The sequence below is a fragment of the Lithobates pipiens genome, unplaced genomic scaffold (assembly GCF_037356315.1).
Source record: "Lithobates pipiens isolate NorthernLeopardFrog02 unplaced genomic scaffold, aLitPip1_a1.2 Scaffold_16, whole genome shotgun sequence".
Taxonomy (NCBI): domain Eukaryota; kingdom Metazoa; phylum Chordata; class Amphibia; order Anura; family Ranidae; genus Lithobates; species Lithobates pipiens.
This window is the reverse complement of record NW_027507748.1, coordinates 366,304,874-366,321,908: the sequence shown is the minus strand read 5'-3', so window position 1 is coordinate 366,321,908 and position 17,035 is coordinate 366,304,874. Positions and strand designations below refer to the sequence as shown.

Here is a 17,035-nt window from a genome sequence, read left to right as displayed (position 1 = left end):
GTTTTGTAGAAACATACATTTTACCTTTCAAGATCAATAACTACCAGTTGTTAGCTATACCTGGGGATTGCACTGTAATTATGAGTTGCGCTTGTTATAGTAACCAGTCTCCCACCTGGGATGAGAATAGGAGAAATAATTGCGGGTCTTGAAGTGCAAGTTCTGTCAAGAGGACTGCCACATGTTGCTATGGTGTCCCTTTCCCTGATGATATGAGATGTCACAAACCACTAGTAACTTTCAGCTTCAATTACTCGTGCCCTTCCATTAGGCTTATTGTATTTTTGGACAGATTTCCACATTTAAATTTTTGTAACAGCCAAACCTGCACAGAATCCAAGGAAAGTGCTGTTTTTTTTACCACTTGCCATCTGGCCAATTCTGACTTTTTTGCATGCATATAAAAAGCACTTTTTTATTTTTTTTCCTAGAAAATTACTTGGAACCCCTAAACTTTTTTTTTTTTTTTTTTGTAGACAAAGTTTTAAGAGTTACCAATTTAGCAATACACGAGGCCTGGTGCTAGAATTGTTCTTACTATTTCTTTTGTGGTGATACTTCATATCATTCTTGTAAAAGTGATTGAGTGGCTGCATAGCTGCTCGGATCACATTTACTTTGTAAAGAATCGCCAGCAGGAAAGTAATACCAGGGTCATGGTGGTAGCTGCAGCCACAATCTTGCTCTCATCTCCTGTGTATACTTATGGCAGAATGCTGTTGAAAAAAACAGTAATAGTTCTTTGCCTCTATATTAAGATGAAACATAGAAGCTGTCTTAAGACTCGTCTCTTGAAATGTCTTCCAGTGCTTATGCTGTGGAACAGGAATGCAACTAGTGCAGCCTGCTCTGCATACTTGAAGCAGAACTGTAGGTCCATGCATTTCTTGCACCATAATGGTCAAGTATGTTTAGACTTTTTTTTTATATTGGCAGACTTTTTTTCTTCTTGCAGTGCTTACAGGACAGAACTGTTACTCATCAGTCTATCTGCTTCTATCTTCTGGTCTTCTAGATTCCTTGCACTCCTACTTCCACTTTGTGGCAAATTATAAACTGCTGCACACATGTACTTGAGGTTAACACTCTAGTTCTAACAGATGCTGGGTATGGTTTGTGCTGCACTACATGTGTGCTTCATACAATGTACACTATTGAAGAGAATTTTTTTCCAGAAGATACTCCTGCTAAACGCTTGCCTTGTTTGTGTGTGTGTTTTTTTTTTTTTTTTTTTTTTTTTGACTGTTAATGTAAATACACAAATCTTCTCCTCTCCAGAGAGATACTTGACATATCCCTTGAAGAGCAAAGCTTGCTGGTAATTTGTGCTAGGCATACATTCTTACTGAATTTGGGCTGAGCCAGGTGAAATACTCTGCCAAATAGTGGCTGCATTCATCAGATGCAACCACTGGTCAGGTATTCAGACAGCTGCTGCACCCTAGATTAACTGCAGGAGGGGGGTTTCCAGAAGGCAATATGAAACTACCCATGCACAGCCTAAACTTTTCAATGACTGTTACAATTTCTACCTGGATGAGCTAAACCAGGACTACATCCTTTCGGTATTTATGTAGCTGTTGCTGTCTGAAAGAAATAGCTGGCAGTGGAGATTCCTGACCATGTGTGGCTAGAGGAATTTTTTTTTTTTTTTTCCATTCACCTTGGAGGCTGAGAAATTGAAGACTGGGTTCTCGTACATGGGAACCAGTGCAATTTTTCTGTGCGTCTCCCTAAATTGCATGGCTCGCTGTTCACCCCCCCCCCCCATGTGAACTGCTGTGGGTGTCAATAGAAAGTTGATGACCACCCCCAAATTGGTTTGTAGTGGGAACTGTCAAATGGTACAGGAATTGGGTTACATGGGTGTGAATGCCCATGCCATCAGATTCTAGTGCAGACCGAAAAAGTCCTGCACAATTGTGGTGGTAATGTGATTTCAGTTAGTTTGTATGGCTGAGTTCACATCGCATGGTATCTGCACAGCAATGTGGTGCGACTCACATGTGATTCTGTGTCACCAGTGTGAACCCAGCCTAAATGCTAAATCTAGCTTTAGTAATCCCAACTGCTTAGCTGTTTTGCTGCCTGGTCCCCTGCTGAGGTGCTTCTGCGAGCCCTTATGTTGTGGTATTCTGATGTGATGTAGGGGACTGGTGTAGAAAACTATTGTGACCCAGGGAACTGGGCATTTAGCACTCCTGCCAGTGTTAAGCTGCCCAATGCTTTTCTTTTTTCCTCCTGCTAGGTGATGAAAAAAACCTAACAAATGCCTCTGTCCATACTTAACAGCACTCAACATACAGTGCCTACATCTGATTGAATGCAGGAGCTGTTCAGTTGAGATTTTAAATCTGCCTCTTTCACTTTATCAATGGAAGGATGTTGGAGGGGCAGGTACAACAAGGCCACCCACAGTGACTTTAGGTGGCTCATTAGGAACTGGCACAACATGTTTAGTGTTAACCTATAACTGCTAGGGATTGACAGTTCACCTTTTGCAACATGTATGCCTGTATTTAGGATGTAACATGATGTAACTGTTTCCCTTTCTGCAAGCAGGTGCTGGACTGTTCCCCACAGCTACTGTTCCATTTAAATTGCAATGGCTATGTGGGGCTGCTCCTGCACATCTGTCACTTATTTACAGGGATCTGTGAACTAACTACGGGTCCTATTTGCCATGGCTTGTAGTTGGCAGGCTTGCTTGTTAAATTCTCCTCCAGGTCTTCAAGTGACAATCTGAACAGTGGTACACCTAGAGTTTGCAGGTGCCTGCTGTTGTACCAGTCATCCACAAATTGTGGATGCAATGAGTTACATGTTCCATTGGGCTCTGTTCACATTTGGGATCTTGGGCAAAATCTCCAACTCTGCCCATGACCTCATATATAGCAACTGTAAAATGTTAGGTTTTATTCATTTTCAGTAATACTAAAAAAAAAAAAAAATAACTTGTGGTTTTGCAAACTATTGTGCAGAAAATGACAATGCCAGTCACCCAAAAAAGTTCACTTTTGTTTTTAGGTGTTGAACTTCATGTTTGTTTTTTTTCTAATAATCACAGCACAACCTCACTACATTTTTAGTTACCATGGAATTGTGATTGCAGTGCAATTTTGAGCTTGTGGGTAGACCTTAAATGGCAAAAGTGAATGGGGCCTTTAATAAAAAAAAATGTATATGCCCTCTTTATATACCTTTCTAAAGTGAGCCTAGCTTTGCAAGGTTCTTAAACATATCTGCAAGCTTAGATTGGCTGGCTATCTAACCCCTTAAAACTGCTATTGGCTAAAAATGGCTAGGAGGTTAAAAAAAAAAAAGCAGTGTTTGGTCTTTATCGTAGAAGTTTTTAAGTTGAGACTAAGTAGTTATCTGTGTCTTGGCTAGCAATCAATGAATGAAACGGTTTCACAATAGAGTTCATTCTTCCTCGAAGGGCTGTTACCTGCTCTTCAGTGAGAACAGTCATGTCTAAGAGTCCAGTATTAAATAAAAAAATAAAACTGCCTCCCAAAGCATCTGTATTTAAAAATGGTTGACAGGTCCGCTTTAATGCTCTCTGTCAATGAAAAGGCTAGGGGGCGGTTTGCCAGTACCAAATATGGCAACCTGCACGCCTTCCCATTGCGTCTAGGATCAGACACGTCACGTCGCAAGTTCCGGTTCCATTAACTTGGATAGCTGGCGATGCTGGGGAATGTGGATTAAATGTAACTTCCGGTGCGCTTACCTGCCAGAACTAAAGATGGCGGAATCCGTGGTGGAAGTTGTGGAGAAGCTGCAGTCAAGACTCTCGGCCAGTGCTGACCCTAAGAAGGTACGATTTAGTATATGGACAGCAGCCCGAGTAAAGGCAGGGAGAGCAGGGCAGGATGGCCGCAGTGTGCGTGTGGATCGTGTGATCAGGATTTGTGTGTGTACAGATGATACACTGAGTGACCGGGGGGTGGGGGGGCTCGGAACACTCCAGCTAATGGTGTGCTGTTACCGGGTAGTGTGAGCGGGGTACTACATCCCTGTAAGTGTGTGTGGAGGCCCGGAGCCATGTCCTTGCACAGGGACCCTGATCCGGCCATATGCTGGAGGCTGACCAGACACACAGCTCCCCTGATGTGCCTGGTGAGGGCTCACTTACTAAAGTACCTTCATCAAACTTTATCAACACACAACTCTTCAGGACAACTCCCATCATCCTCTGATCTCCTAAACTACAAGATGTTAGCTCCAGCATTTAGATTTCTCTGGGTTCATGTAAAGTGTTGGCTCATTCACACCATAGTATATGTATGCAGCGACATGCGTTCTTACACTTGTACTGTAATGTTGTTTTATTTACTTTACACTGCTGCATTGCTTAAACCGTCATTTATTCATCTTTTGTTTACTGCTAACATGTGACACATTATAGTGCGTCAGAACGCCCGGCCCAAACAGACACTACTTGTCCTGTTTTATTTAACGCAAAGTGTTGCTTTGGGGTGAATGGAACCAGATTGCATTGGAACACAGTCGAGTGATGTTACAGGTCCAAAGCCCAACTCTAGAAAGCAATAAGATATGAATCACGTGTGTGTGTATGCTGAAGGAGGGCTGCGTTTACCAGCACTAGTGTTAATGCACCCCTGTGCAGGTGGTGCCATTCACTTCAGTTGGGACACAGCGCTGCCCCCAGTTTGACATCTGTGGTACACAGCCCCAAAGGCACGCTATCAGCTTGGGTCTGTGTTCCAATTGAAATGAATGGGACTGCCTGCACAGGGATGCATGGAACACGCTGGCATACACTATAGTACGCCTGTGTGGGTGAGACCTAAACCTTCCAAAGCCTCATTCCCTCCTAGTTTAAAAAAAAAAAAGTAAGCGTAGGTAAAGCCAAACTTTGGACTAAAGTCGCCCATGCCACCTTCTCTAACAAACAGGATTTCGACTGGCATGGCTGTGAGCTTGGGTCTGTGCAGCCTCTGTGTCCCAACTGATCCAGGGATGCATGGAACAAGTTGGCATACACTATAGTACGCCCCTGCGGATGAGACCTAAACCTTCCAAAGCCTCGTTCTCTCCTAGTTTTTAAAAATAATTTTCAGTGTAGGTAAAGCCCAACTCTGGGTAAAAGAAGTCCCCCATTTCACCCACTCTAACTAATGGAATTTCCACTGGCACAGTTATCAGCTTGTGTCTGTGCAGCTGCTGCATCCCAATTGAAATGAATGGGACTGCCTGCACAGGGATGTATGGAACACGTTGACTATAGTACACCTGTGTGGATGAAGTCTAAAACTTCCAAAGCCCCTTTTCCTCGTAGTTTAAAAATAAATAAATTTCAGCATTGGTAAAGCTCAACTTTGGGAAAAAGAAGTCCTCCCCCATCCCACCCATATTACCAAAAGTATTTGGATGCCTGCCTTTACACACACATGAACTTTAATGGCATCTCAGTCTTAGTCCGTAGGGTTCAATATTGAGTTGGCCCACCCTTTGCAGCTATAACAGCTTCAACTCTTCTGGGAAGGCTGTACACAAGGTTTAGGAGTGTGTCTATGAGAATGTTTGACCATTCTTCCAGAAGCGCATTTGTGAGGTCAGGCACTGATGTGGACGAGAAGGCCTGGCTCGCAGTCTCAGCTCGAATTCATTCCAGGTTGAGGTCAGGACTGTTCAAGCCAGAGTCCTGACATCAGCAAGAAAACAAGGTCTATAAAGATGTGGTTGGGGTGGAGGAACTTGACTGACCTGCACAGAGTCCTGACCTCAACCCGATGAAACCCCTTTGGGATGTGTTAGAGCGGAGACTGCGAGCCAGGCCTTCTTGTCCACATCAGTACCTGACCTCACAAATGTGCTTCTGGAAGGATGGTCAAAAATTCCCATGGACACACTCCTAAACTTTGTGGACAGCCTTCCCAGAAGAATTGAAGCTGTTATAGTTGCAAAGGGTGGACCAACTCAATATTGAACCCAACGGACTAAGACTGGGATGCCATTAAAGTTCATGTAAAGGCAGGTGTCCCAATACTTTTGGCAATATAGTCTAAGTACCTGTAATAAATAAAGCCTAGGTTGCATAATTGGGTCCCAAGTCTCCTCTCCTGTTTACAGGAAGCATGGACCTCCTTTGGCCCAACTCTGGGCAGAAGTTAAAGTGATTGTAAACAATCACCTTGTGAAACAACCCATTCAATTTAAAATGGAAATGAAAGGTGAAAAATCATTTTTGTATAGATATAAAAAACATTATAAGCATAAGCACTTTTCCCCCCTTAAATAAGTGATCTCATTCCCTCTGTTCTCAGCTGTATAAGAGCTGGTGGAAGAGGAGAAGGAGCATACTGATCATCTCTGTGAATGACTGTGCAGTGGGGGCATGTCAGGACAAGTCTGATCATTAGAGAAGAGCACACTGAGTTCCCAGCATAGCTAGACTACTGACCATGGTGTGCTCTCCTGCTTAGTGTGGTCAGTTAATATGAAAGAAGGGGGACTGGTAGGAACACCAGGGATGCCACACAAAGGTAGCAATACAAAGAGAACCAGATACGTTCCCATACAAGTACATAGTACAGCAGGCACATATCGGGTATGTGAAATTGTGGGTTATCATATTCTTTAAATCCCAATCACTAAAAGTCTCGGGGAATTTTGAAAATGTATTGGTTACATTTTAAATCTGCAATTTTTTATTAAAATGCCTGGTAATTTTACCATGACGTTCCTGACTCGGGCACCTCCTATTTAAAGTGACAACACTCTGCTCCTGTCTTCTAATTGCTCTGCTGCGTTGTCATCCTGCCACATGCCCTCAGGGAAGGCTATAAGTAGCTGTGCTAATGCACAATAATACTTGGCCCTTTTCACAGTAAGGAAGGCTGCCCTGAGAAATGCCATGCATCTGCCGGTGGAGTATACTTGTAGGCAGAAAGTGGTTGCAAAGAAGCTGAAAGAAATTGGTAAGATTGAGAAATTAAAAACAATGTTGTCTAAAAGGGAAAAAAAAACACAAATGGTTTTAGCAAACTAAATGTCATGCACTTAGGGGTGAGCTGAGCATTTAGCCCTGGTGCACGGGGCTCTGGCTTTTAGACATGGGCAGAGGGCACTGGTGCCTCGTCAAGCCCGTCAAACTCTGAGAGGCTGACAGCTGTTGCCACTGGATGGGGCAGCTAGCGGTACTTACTCCAAGAGCAGTATGTGCTCAGACATAAATGTCTAGAATGCAAGAAGGCAATAGCAGAGAGATAGACAGGCTGCCAGCAGCAAGGTTGGGCTAGACATCTGTGCCATCTGCTCATCCACTCACTGCTTAATGCCATCAAATAGCTGGTGTCATAGCTCACCACGTGCAACACCATCACTGGCTGAGATGGCAACTTCCTCGGCTGTAAAGGATTAGGAGGCTCCAGGTCTGCTTTTGGTTGGTCAGAGTGGTCACGTACCAATCAGAATTGCTCTGATCTGTCTCTGAATCTTTAAAGCGTTTGTTACCCCAGCACTTCATATTCCTGATATGTGCCTGCTGTACCACGTACTTGTATGAGAAAGTATTCTGTTCTCTTTGTATTGCTTCCTTTATGTGAAATCCCTGGTGTACCTGCCAGTCCCTCTGCTTTCCTGTTAACAGCTGACCACACTAAGCAGGAGAGCACATTGTGGTCCATTCTCTAGCTATGCTTGAAACGCTGTATGCTCTCCCGTATTGATCAGACTTGTCCTGAAACATCCCCCCAGATCCACAAGCATTCATGCTGTTTCTCCTTCCCCAGCTCTTATGCAGCTGAAAATAGAGGAAATGCGATCACTTATAAAAAAGAAAAAAGGGGGTGAAGGTATTTTATAATGTGTGTGTGTGTGTGTGTGTGTGTATATACACACACACACACACACACACACACACACACACACGTTTTGCATTTCATTTCTATTTTAAACTGAATGGGTTGTTTTACAAGGTAATCAATTACAATCACTGTAAGGAAAATAGGGGAGGACTAGCTGGACTTTCATATGCCCAGACCACTGCACCATCTGCATGGGAGGTGGTAGCTAAGTGCAGCAGGGACTGGCGGAGTGAAGAGTGTGTAGGGCAGGGATTTTGAACTCAATTTCATCACAGGCTGCATCAGCATTGTGCTGATGGTGCGTGGTCTGAAGGGGGACCAGAGGAGGCTGGAGTCAGCTGCCAGGGTCTGCTAAACGCTGATACCAGGGGAGGCAGAGATGAGGAGGTGCTGTGGTTGCACAGAGAGATGCAGGATCTGGAGGAGGAGTTCTGTCCTCCCCTCTGCTGCCAACTTCTGAGACAAGGGTGTGGGATGGGCAGGGATGAGGTGGTGTCACAGTGGCAGGAGAGGTGAAATTGCCTGGTGGCCTGGTTTTTGCACATGTGATGTAAAGTGTTATTTCACCTTTTCAAACTTACACTTTAAAGAACGAAAGGAATGAGTTGTAACCTATGCTATATACAGTAAGCCGTGTCCTCTTCTGGCAGTTGCTAGAGTCACTCCCCCTCTGTTCACTAAGCACAGAGAGACTTTTCTCTGCCATTCAGGAGAATCCTTTTCAGTGAATACAAGTGTTTTCTGGATGGCTTAGGCAGAGATTATTATACCATCAGCCCCTCCTCTCTGCCTCAGCCACCCAGAAAATGCCTTGTATCCTTTAAAAGAATACAAGGATTCTCCTGAATGGTAGAGGTGCAGGAGCAAGCATCTCTGTGTTTAATTCACAGAGGGGAAGTCGCTCAGGCACCAGGTGGAAGAGGATGCCACATACTTTATGTGGTATAGGGTACGACTGAACCACAGTGAGGTGGTATGTGCAAAATTTGTTTGAGCCAAGCTGGATGAAAGTAAGTGTTTAAACTAATCTCCTCTTTGGAAGTAGACCTTCTCTGACAGAAGCATAGGGTTGCCACTGCTGACATTCTTCTCGTCTAGCAATTAATACTTTAAGGTTGATTTACTATGGGAAAATAGGCTGTTCACTTTGCAAGGGAATTTTTAAAGCTTATTGAATGTGGTGAGATTTCACTTTGCAAAAAAAAAAAAATGGTCTTTTTATTTACACATGATTGGATGATTTTGTCAGAGCTTCACCCCATTCACTAAGCTCTGTGGAAAATCCCCTTGCAGATTGCAACTTCCCCTGCAAAGTAAACAGTCTATTTGCCTTAAGAAATCAACCCCCTTGAGTCACTACCATGGAACAGCTGTGAATATTGGAAAAGTCAGAGTACATGTAGGAGGGTAGAAGTCCATTTTTTGCTTACTTTTGCCAGGTCTTTGGCTCAAAGAATTGAAACCAGAAAGTCTGCTTTATGAGCATTCGACTAAATTTACAGAATGGAAAATGGCAGAGGCAACCTTCATAATTCTTTCAGAAAAGGTTTGTTAAAAGCCCAACTCTGGGCTCGGCTCCAGCCAGCCTCTTTTTTACAGGAGGGCTTCTGCATATATGTATTACTTTGTTGTTGTTGTTATATAATTGCCTTTTCCAGATATCTTCAGGCTGGTCATGTTATGGGCCGGTGTTGTGTCGAATACTGTCCCCCGTCGGATAGTGTCCACCCTGTACTTATGCAGTAAGGAGGACAAGGAGACGCCGAATATGAACTTGAGTCCAAGTTCAAGCCCCACCATCCAAATGGACATAGTTAAAATGAAAAATTGCAGAGCGAGGCCGTGCCCGAAGTGTGGCGAGCGGCCCTGTTACTAAGTGCTAAAGTATGTCCACTTGCATGGTGGGGCTTGAACCTGGACTCGGGGCAGAAGGTATTAGCAAGTGGGCAGGCGCCGCTCATCTTCAGAGACTTTTGGCGTCTCGTCCTCCGTGCTGCGCAAGCACTGCGCCTGCACAGTACGGGGTAGACACTATCCGATGTGGCGACAGTTTTTGGCAGAACACCGGTTCTTCCTCTTTACCTCTTCTCCAGCTTGGGGCAGTTCATTTCTGATGCAGAGAGTGGCGCTGAAGTAATGACATCAGTGATCGTCTCTATTTTTAATACACTTTGAAAAAAGGGCGCTTTGGTGTTGCCCTTAAGGGGGTGGGACCATGAAATACTTTCATAGTATATCCACATCTGGGTTGAATGACTCCCTCTGGGATCCTGAGGACATCTTGTGGTGAAAGAGAATTACTACAGCTCACTGCTTTTGATTAAAGGAGAGTATTGCAGTCTGAGCTGCCTTTTTTTGTTTTTCTTTTTTAAGCTGTGTCTGAAACAGTGTTTTGATTTATGTATATTCATTTTCATTTTGGACCTGTAGATGCCCTTTCCTGTGTTTTTTATTTTTTATTTTTTTATTTTTAGGCCATCACTTTCTGCTTTGCTGAAAAAAAGTCTATTTGTGGCGTTAAAATAGCTCGGGCTCCAATTAGCAAACACAGCGGAATCTGATCCCCCTTTCTGCCTGTTCTGTTCAGATGGACAGTACAGTTTCAATTGGAGAGAGGGAGCCTAAAAGTAAACTGCTGCCACTGTGTTTTTTTTAGAGCACCAATGCTTGCTCTGTAAATCCTGTGAATGCTGCACACTGCATTAAATTTTTATTTGTAAAACAAATAACTTATAAAATAGTTGTAATATCGTAAATGTAAATTTAAACATGTAACCTAAAAAAAAATCCTGTGAATGCTGCACACTGCTTTTAAGGTTTATTTGTAAAACAAATACGATAACTTATAAAATAGTTGTAATATCTTAAACATTTAAAAATGTAACCTAAAAAAAATCCTCCTATTCCAGCCAAGTGTGGGAAGGTAGGCAGGACTACGTCATATCAGAGCCTTCATTTCTCTCATGCGCTTGGCTGGGTCACTGAAATCAAGAGACTGCACAGACAAGAGTTGACATTGTGCCCTTAGTTGTCTGAATGACGATAGCTAGTGGGAGGGCTTGGGCTTGCTCGTTCCCAGGCTTCTGTGCACCCAGTACAAATATATCTTAAAAAAGCCATGTGAATATTTAGTGGGGGCACACAAAAAAGTTAATTTGTTTTGGAAAAACGTGCTCTGTCCTTGCAAATCAAAGAAATCTAAGAATAAAGGTGTTTTAAAAAGTAAATAAATGTTTGTGCAGTAAAAAAAATAAAAATAATAATTTAATGAAAAATAATGGTTAAAAATTTGAAATATTCATTAAAAGAAATCATCATAAAGTGAACAAAGTGCAAAGCTATTTTAGAGCAGAGTTAACTAATTTTTAATAAGGGACTATATTTAAAACATTACTTATGAAGCAAAGTAACAGTAATTTTCTTACATGGTATTTCTAACTAAAACAAAAGAATACCCTCCTATGTGAAAATTTCTTGCACCACTTTAAAATATACAAAATATAAAAAAAAATGAGAAATTGCACATATTATAAATAGCTACTGTTATACATTGCATCTGGAAAGTATTCACAGCGCTTCACTTTTTCCACATTTTGTTATGTTGCAGCCTTATTCCAAAATTAATCAAATTCAGTGTTTTCCTCAAAATTCTACAAACGATACCCCATAATGACAACATGAAAGGAAGTTTGTTTGAAATCTTTGCAAATTTTATTAAAAATAATAAACAAAATAAATCCCCTTTACATAAGTATTCACAGCCTTTTCTCAATACTTTGTTGAAGCGCCTTTGGCGCCAATTACAGCCTCAAGTCTTTTTGAGTATGATGCTAAGAGCTTAGCACACTTATTTTTGGGCAGTTTCTCCTATTCTGCTTTGCAGGAGCTCTCAAGCTCCATCAGGTTGTATGGGGAGCGTCGGTACAGAGCAATTTTCAGATCTCTCCAGAGATGTTCAATCAGGTTCAAGTCTGGACTCTGGCTGGGTCACTCAAGGACATTCACAGAGTTGTCCCGTAGCCATGTGGTCATTGTCCTGTTGAAAAATGAACCTTCGCCTCAGTCTGAGGTCCAGAGCACTCTGGAGCAGGTTTGTATCAAGGATGTCTCTGTACATTGCTGCATTCATCTTTCCCTCGATCCTGACTAGTCTCCCAGTTCCTGCCACTAAAAAAAACCCCCAAAGCATGCTGCTACAACCACTGCACTTCACTGTAGGGATGGTATTGGCCAGGTGATGAGTGGTGCCCGATTTCCTCCAGACATGACGCTTGCCATTCAGGCCAAAAAGTTCAATCTTTATTTTATCAGACTGGAGAATTTTATTTCTATGGTCTAAGTGTCCTTCAGGTGCCTTTTGGCAAACTCAAGGCGGCTGTCATTTGCCTTTTACTGAGGAGTGGCTCCGTCTGGCCACTCTACCATACAGGCTTGACTGGTGGACTGCTGCAGAAATGGTTGTTCTTCTGGAAGGTTCTCTCTCCATTGACAGAGCGTCAGTGTTTCTCTGAGTGTCCATTGAGTTCTTTGTCATTTCCCTGACTAAGGTCCTTCTCCCCCGATTGCTCAGTTTGGCGCGGCAGCCCACTCTAGGAAGACTCTTGGTGTTTCTAAATGTCTTCCATTTACAAATGATGGAGGCCACTGTGCTCATTGGGACCTTCAATGCTGCAGTCATTTTTTTTTTTGTTTGTTTATTTTTCATTTTTTTTATTATTAATTTGCAAAGATTTCAAACAAACTTCTTTCACGTTGTCATTATGGGGCATTGTTTGTAGAATTTTGAGGAAAATAATGAATTTAATCTATTTTGGAATAAGGCTGTAACATAACAAAATGTGAAAAAATTAAGAATTGTGAATACTTTATGGATGCACTGTACTCTTAAAGCGGTGTTCCACCTGGGAAAAAAAAAATGAAGTCAGCCGCTACAAATACTGCAGCTCCTGACTTTTAAAATGAGGACACTTACCTGTCCATGGCACAGTGATGTCCTCAAAAGGTGCCAAATGCGACACCTGAGGGGGAGCAATCCGGACAGTGGAAGTTCCCTTTTTGGGTGGTACTCCACTTTAAAGAATACAGTCATTCCTAGTGAAGCAGTACTAGTGGAGTTTTACTCCACTGGTACTGCCATACAGTTCACTACCTGGGAGGCACCATCTTGGCTATTGATGGGGTATCTGTGAGACTTGCATGAATTGATTTACATGCATTTTAATATTGTTACATTGCTTATTCCTTGTCTCATTGTCTGTTTTTTTTTTTTTTTTTTTTTTTTCCTCCTTCATATACATGTGACCTGGGTCATACGACCATGAGATTTGTATTGAATCTGCCAATGCTGGTTATTAGGCACTTTGGTACTGATACATTGGCACAGTGTTTTTCTTTTAATTGTTTTTATGTTTGCATTTCTTTGAGTGTATTATTGCACTAAACCTTTTATCATAGATACAATTTGTATAGTAACTTTTTATATATTATATGGTGGTGCAGTGTTTTTGTATAAAGGGTATTCTTTTGTTTCTGTGGATTGTGTTTCCCTCTGTTGCGTGCAAAATCACTCTTGCGGGTTTTCTGTAGAGTATACCGTACATGGTATTTCCAAATGAAGCTTGTGAATTGTTTAGAACACAGTTCAGAAGCTCAGTATTGCAAAGCAGTGTCTGCAGCTGCTGCTGTGATACAAAGCAAAGTCCCAGCTGTTATTCTGACAGCTGGGAGTTGCCTGCAAGAGTAGTGCTAAGTACATTTTCAGCAAGTACAGCAAATACTTGCTGATCTTGTTCAAAATCTTTCTGTGGACTAAACATAAATCTCAAAAAATCTCAGCTTTCCTTATCAATCTTTGAACTACAAAGCAATGCCCCTCCTTGTAATAGTGAGGAGGAAAGGATGATGTATAGTTCAAATCAAGAGAGCAATGGGGTGACAGGGACCTCCATAGAAACAGGGCAGAGAGTGATTGTCACCCTAGAACAGTGTGTGTATGTGTGTGTTAGTTATTGGCCAAAACAGGTGAAAATAAAGGAAATAAAATTCCTAAAAAGTGTGCTAATAGCGTTTTTCAAGCTTCTAGGAGCAGAAAAAAAAATGTTTTGGAGAGAGATTTTCCAATAGAAAAAAGCCGTCAGCTCCTAATCGCTGCTAAGCACTGGCTTCCAGTGTGTGTTTTATTTTTATTTTTTCTTTCTTTCTTCTATATTAACCAGGGGCCCGCTGGCATCCTTAACAACCAGTGTATAGCTGGTTATTCAGGAGTGGGCCAGCAAGCTGTGTCCTTAACAACAGATGACTCTTTAACTTTCAAGGTCAACAGCTGAATGTAAACTAAACCTTTGCCGTCAATAAAAAAATTGAGATAAAAACAGTGTGAGCCCCCATTCCCCTCAATCCATGCCAGGCCCTTTGGGTCCCCATGTGGAGGGAATATGGCCTGGTATAGTTCATGGGGAGGGGGGTGCATGCTCAGATAAGGGTTTGTTATGGATTTTGGGGGAGACCTCATACCATTGGAAAAATAAAATTGGCATGGGGTTCCCCTTAAAATTCATACCAGACTTGAAGGGCCTAGTATAAATTTGGGGGGGGGGGGCGGCACCCCATGCTGTCTTTTTCTCAATTTATTTTTTTATTGCTGTCAGTTGTTTTAGGTTTATTTTATAAAAAAAACAAATACCTGCTCTGTGTAGTGGTTTTGCACAGAGCAGCCCCAATCCTCCTCTTCTAGGATTCACCACTGGCGCTCCAGGCCCCTCCCTCCTGCCTAGTGCCCCTATAGCAAGCGGCTCCTGAGCTGCTGCTCCGTGTGTCCATTCACACATGGAGCGTGGCTCGATCCTGCCCCTGCTCTCTCCTCATTCAATCACTGCTTGTGATTGACAGTAGCGGGAGCCAATTGCTACTGTTGCTGTTTCAACCAATGAGAAGGGAGAGGATCAAGAGAGCCGAGGCATATTGATGGATCGAGATGGGGCTCAGGTAAGTTTTGCACATAGAAGGTTTTTTACCTTCATGCATAGAATGTGTGAAAGTGGTTGTAAACCCTCCCCCACAACTTTGTCCCATGTAAATCAACATAAAAAACCCCAATGAACACCACTTGTAGATATCTCCTTACTTGCTTAGTATTGTTGTAATCCTTTTTGTTCTTTAGAATGATGTCACTGAGCATGCCCAGATCTCCCCTGATTTACGGCACACTCTCTGTGTGCTTATCTATCTGTTACCAGGACTTCCTACAGCACACCACTGATATCCCAGGAGACTTCATAATCACTCAGAGCTTCCTCCTACACCCCATGTGACCATGTGACCTCACATGCAGTGTAAAGCAGGGCATGGGACAGCATTACTGCAGACTTATCAGCTGAAGCTGATAGGACTCACACAGGCAAACACCAGATAATCAGCACAAGTAAATACTATGAAATAAAACAAGTAAGCTATGAACAGGGAAGCAGGGTTGCCATAGAAACATTGGATTGAGAAGGAGGCTTGGTTAACAGTACAGGAAGTGCTCAATGTAAGGGTGGAAATACACTCCACTGTGGACTCAGAAAACAATACTTAAGATGGCGCTGCCTAACCCCTGGGAAAAAGTTTTTTTAAAGTTACAGTTACAGTAAGTAATATGCAATTTGGGCTGGATTACAGTGACTATAGTTTGATAATTACTTATTATAATGGACTAAGTGAAAAGAAGCATCAGAGTGGGAGAATTTACTTCCTCTTGAAGGCTAAAAACCTTGAGCCTTTACAACCTCTTTAACGACATTTGCGACCATGTGCAATAACACAATGCAAAGTGTGAATGGGCCCTGTATGTTTTCACCTGTAGCTTGACTAGTTCCAGCGATAGACAGTTCAAAGTGCAAGTGACATTGACCAAATGCTAAATGCACTCTTTTTTTTGCTTCATTTGCAGAACAGCTCATCATGTTGGAGAATCCCTGTGACTAATTTTGGATCAATCTCATTTTCATACATATGGGCTAGCAATATTTCTTCATGATAATATGTAGAGATTGGTTATTCACTGTATATTTGGCAACTTCTGGACATGTGTAACAACTACTTCCATTTTGTTTTCTTTTGCAGCTTCTGAAGACACTGAAGAGATTATCAGAACTGCCTATTACATTTGACATATTGGTGGTAAGGTTATTCATATTTTATGCTACTTTTTGTTATGTAATGTATACATTAGTAAAATAATAAGCATTGTATTGATTACGTGAGCTGTTAATTATTCCTCTTCATACCTTTCAGTGGGGACTGATGGTGCTGACCTCACTTGAAAATGCTATTTACCTGGTTGTAATGCTTATTCCCTGGACCCTATACTTCCAGTGACTAAGAACAAGTATGCAGGCAAGGTCTACTTGCTGCGGTCCCTTTTATTTTATTTTTTATTTTTTGGGCAGTGAAGCTTTTAGACACACCTAGTCAAATTGCATATTTAATAGTTACTGCTTCCATATTTATTTTAGTACAGTAAAAGTCTTTAAAGAGGAAGTAAACCCTGATGGGTTTACTTCCTCTTTGATTCCCTGCAAAGGTAAAGCATAATGGACTACTATGCATCGCATAGTAGTCCATTATGTGTCACTTACCTGACACAATCACTGCTGTCCCCTTGTGTACAAAGCCTCCATCTTCTTGGTGGGTCTCACTGCTCCGGCGATGTCATTCGACGGAGCCGTGATGACGTCACTCCCGCGCATGCGCACGGGAGCCGCCACTTGCGGCACATTTCCGTTAATAGCGGCGCTCTCAGTGCAGCTGCGCGCCGCACTGACATTTGGCAAATATCTCCTAAACCGTGTAGGTTTAGGAGGTATTTCTTGGACCTACAGGTAAGCCTTAATCTAGGCTTACCTGTAGGTCAAAGTGGTTTGTAAGGGTTTACCACCACTTTAACAGGGGACTTTATGTTTCTGTGATAAAACTGAAGTTTGAGAGGAGCATTTTATCCTATGTCTTGTCTGTTATGTGTTTAATGTAGGACACTGGGATAGGGAAGACGGTTAATGGACTGCGGAAACATGAGTTTGTAGGAGAGCTTGCAAAAAACTTGGTTGCTCAGTGGAAGAAATTAGTGCCCCAGGAGATCCCAAGGTAACACTGAATTATATATAAGAACATAACTACTATTCTGGTAGCTAAAGAATGCAAGGCTGGTTTTAACATCCATA

At 42.3% G+C, this 17,035-nt stretch overlaps 1 protein-coding gene across 1 annotated transcript in view; it reads left to right on the top strand.

Annotated features, from left to right (window-relative positions):
• Positions 1-3,667: 3,667 nt before the first annotated feature.
• The window catches only part of ELOA (elongin A), a 49,463-nt gene continuing 36,095 nt past the window's right edge, over positions 3,668-17,035 (top strand). The window contains exons 1-3 of the mRNA XM_077482072.1: positions 3,668-3,820; positions 15,939-15,995; positions 16,846-16,958. Coding sequence (XP_077338198.1) covers positions 3,701-3,820; positions 15,939-15,995; positions 16,846-16,958 — 290 coding nt within the window. The 5' untranslated portion in view covers positions 3,668-3,700. The remainder of the gene's footprint in view (positions 3,821-15,938; positions 15,996-16,845; positions 16,959-17,035) is intronic.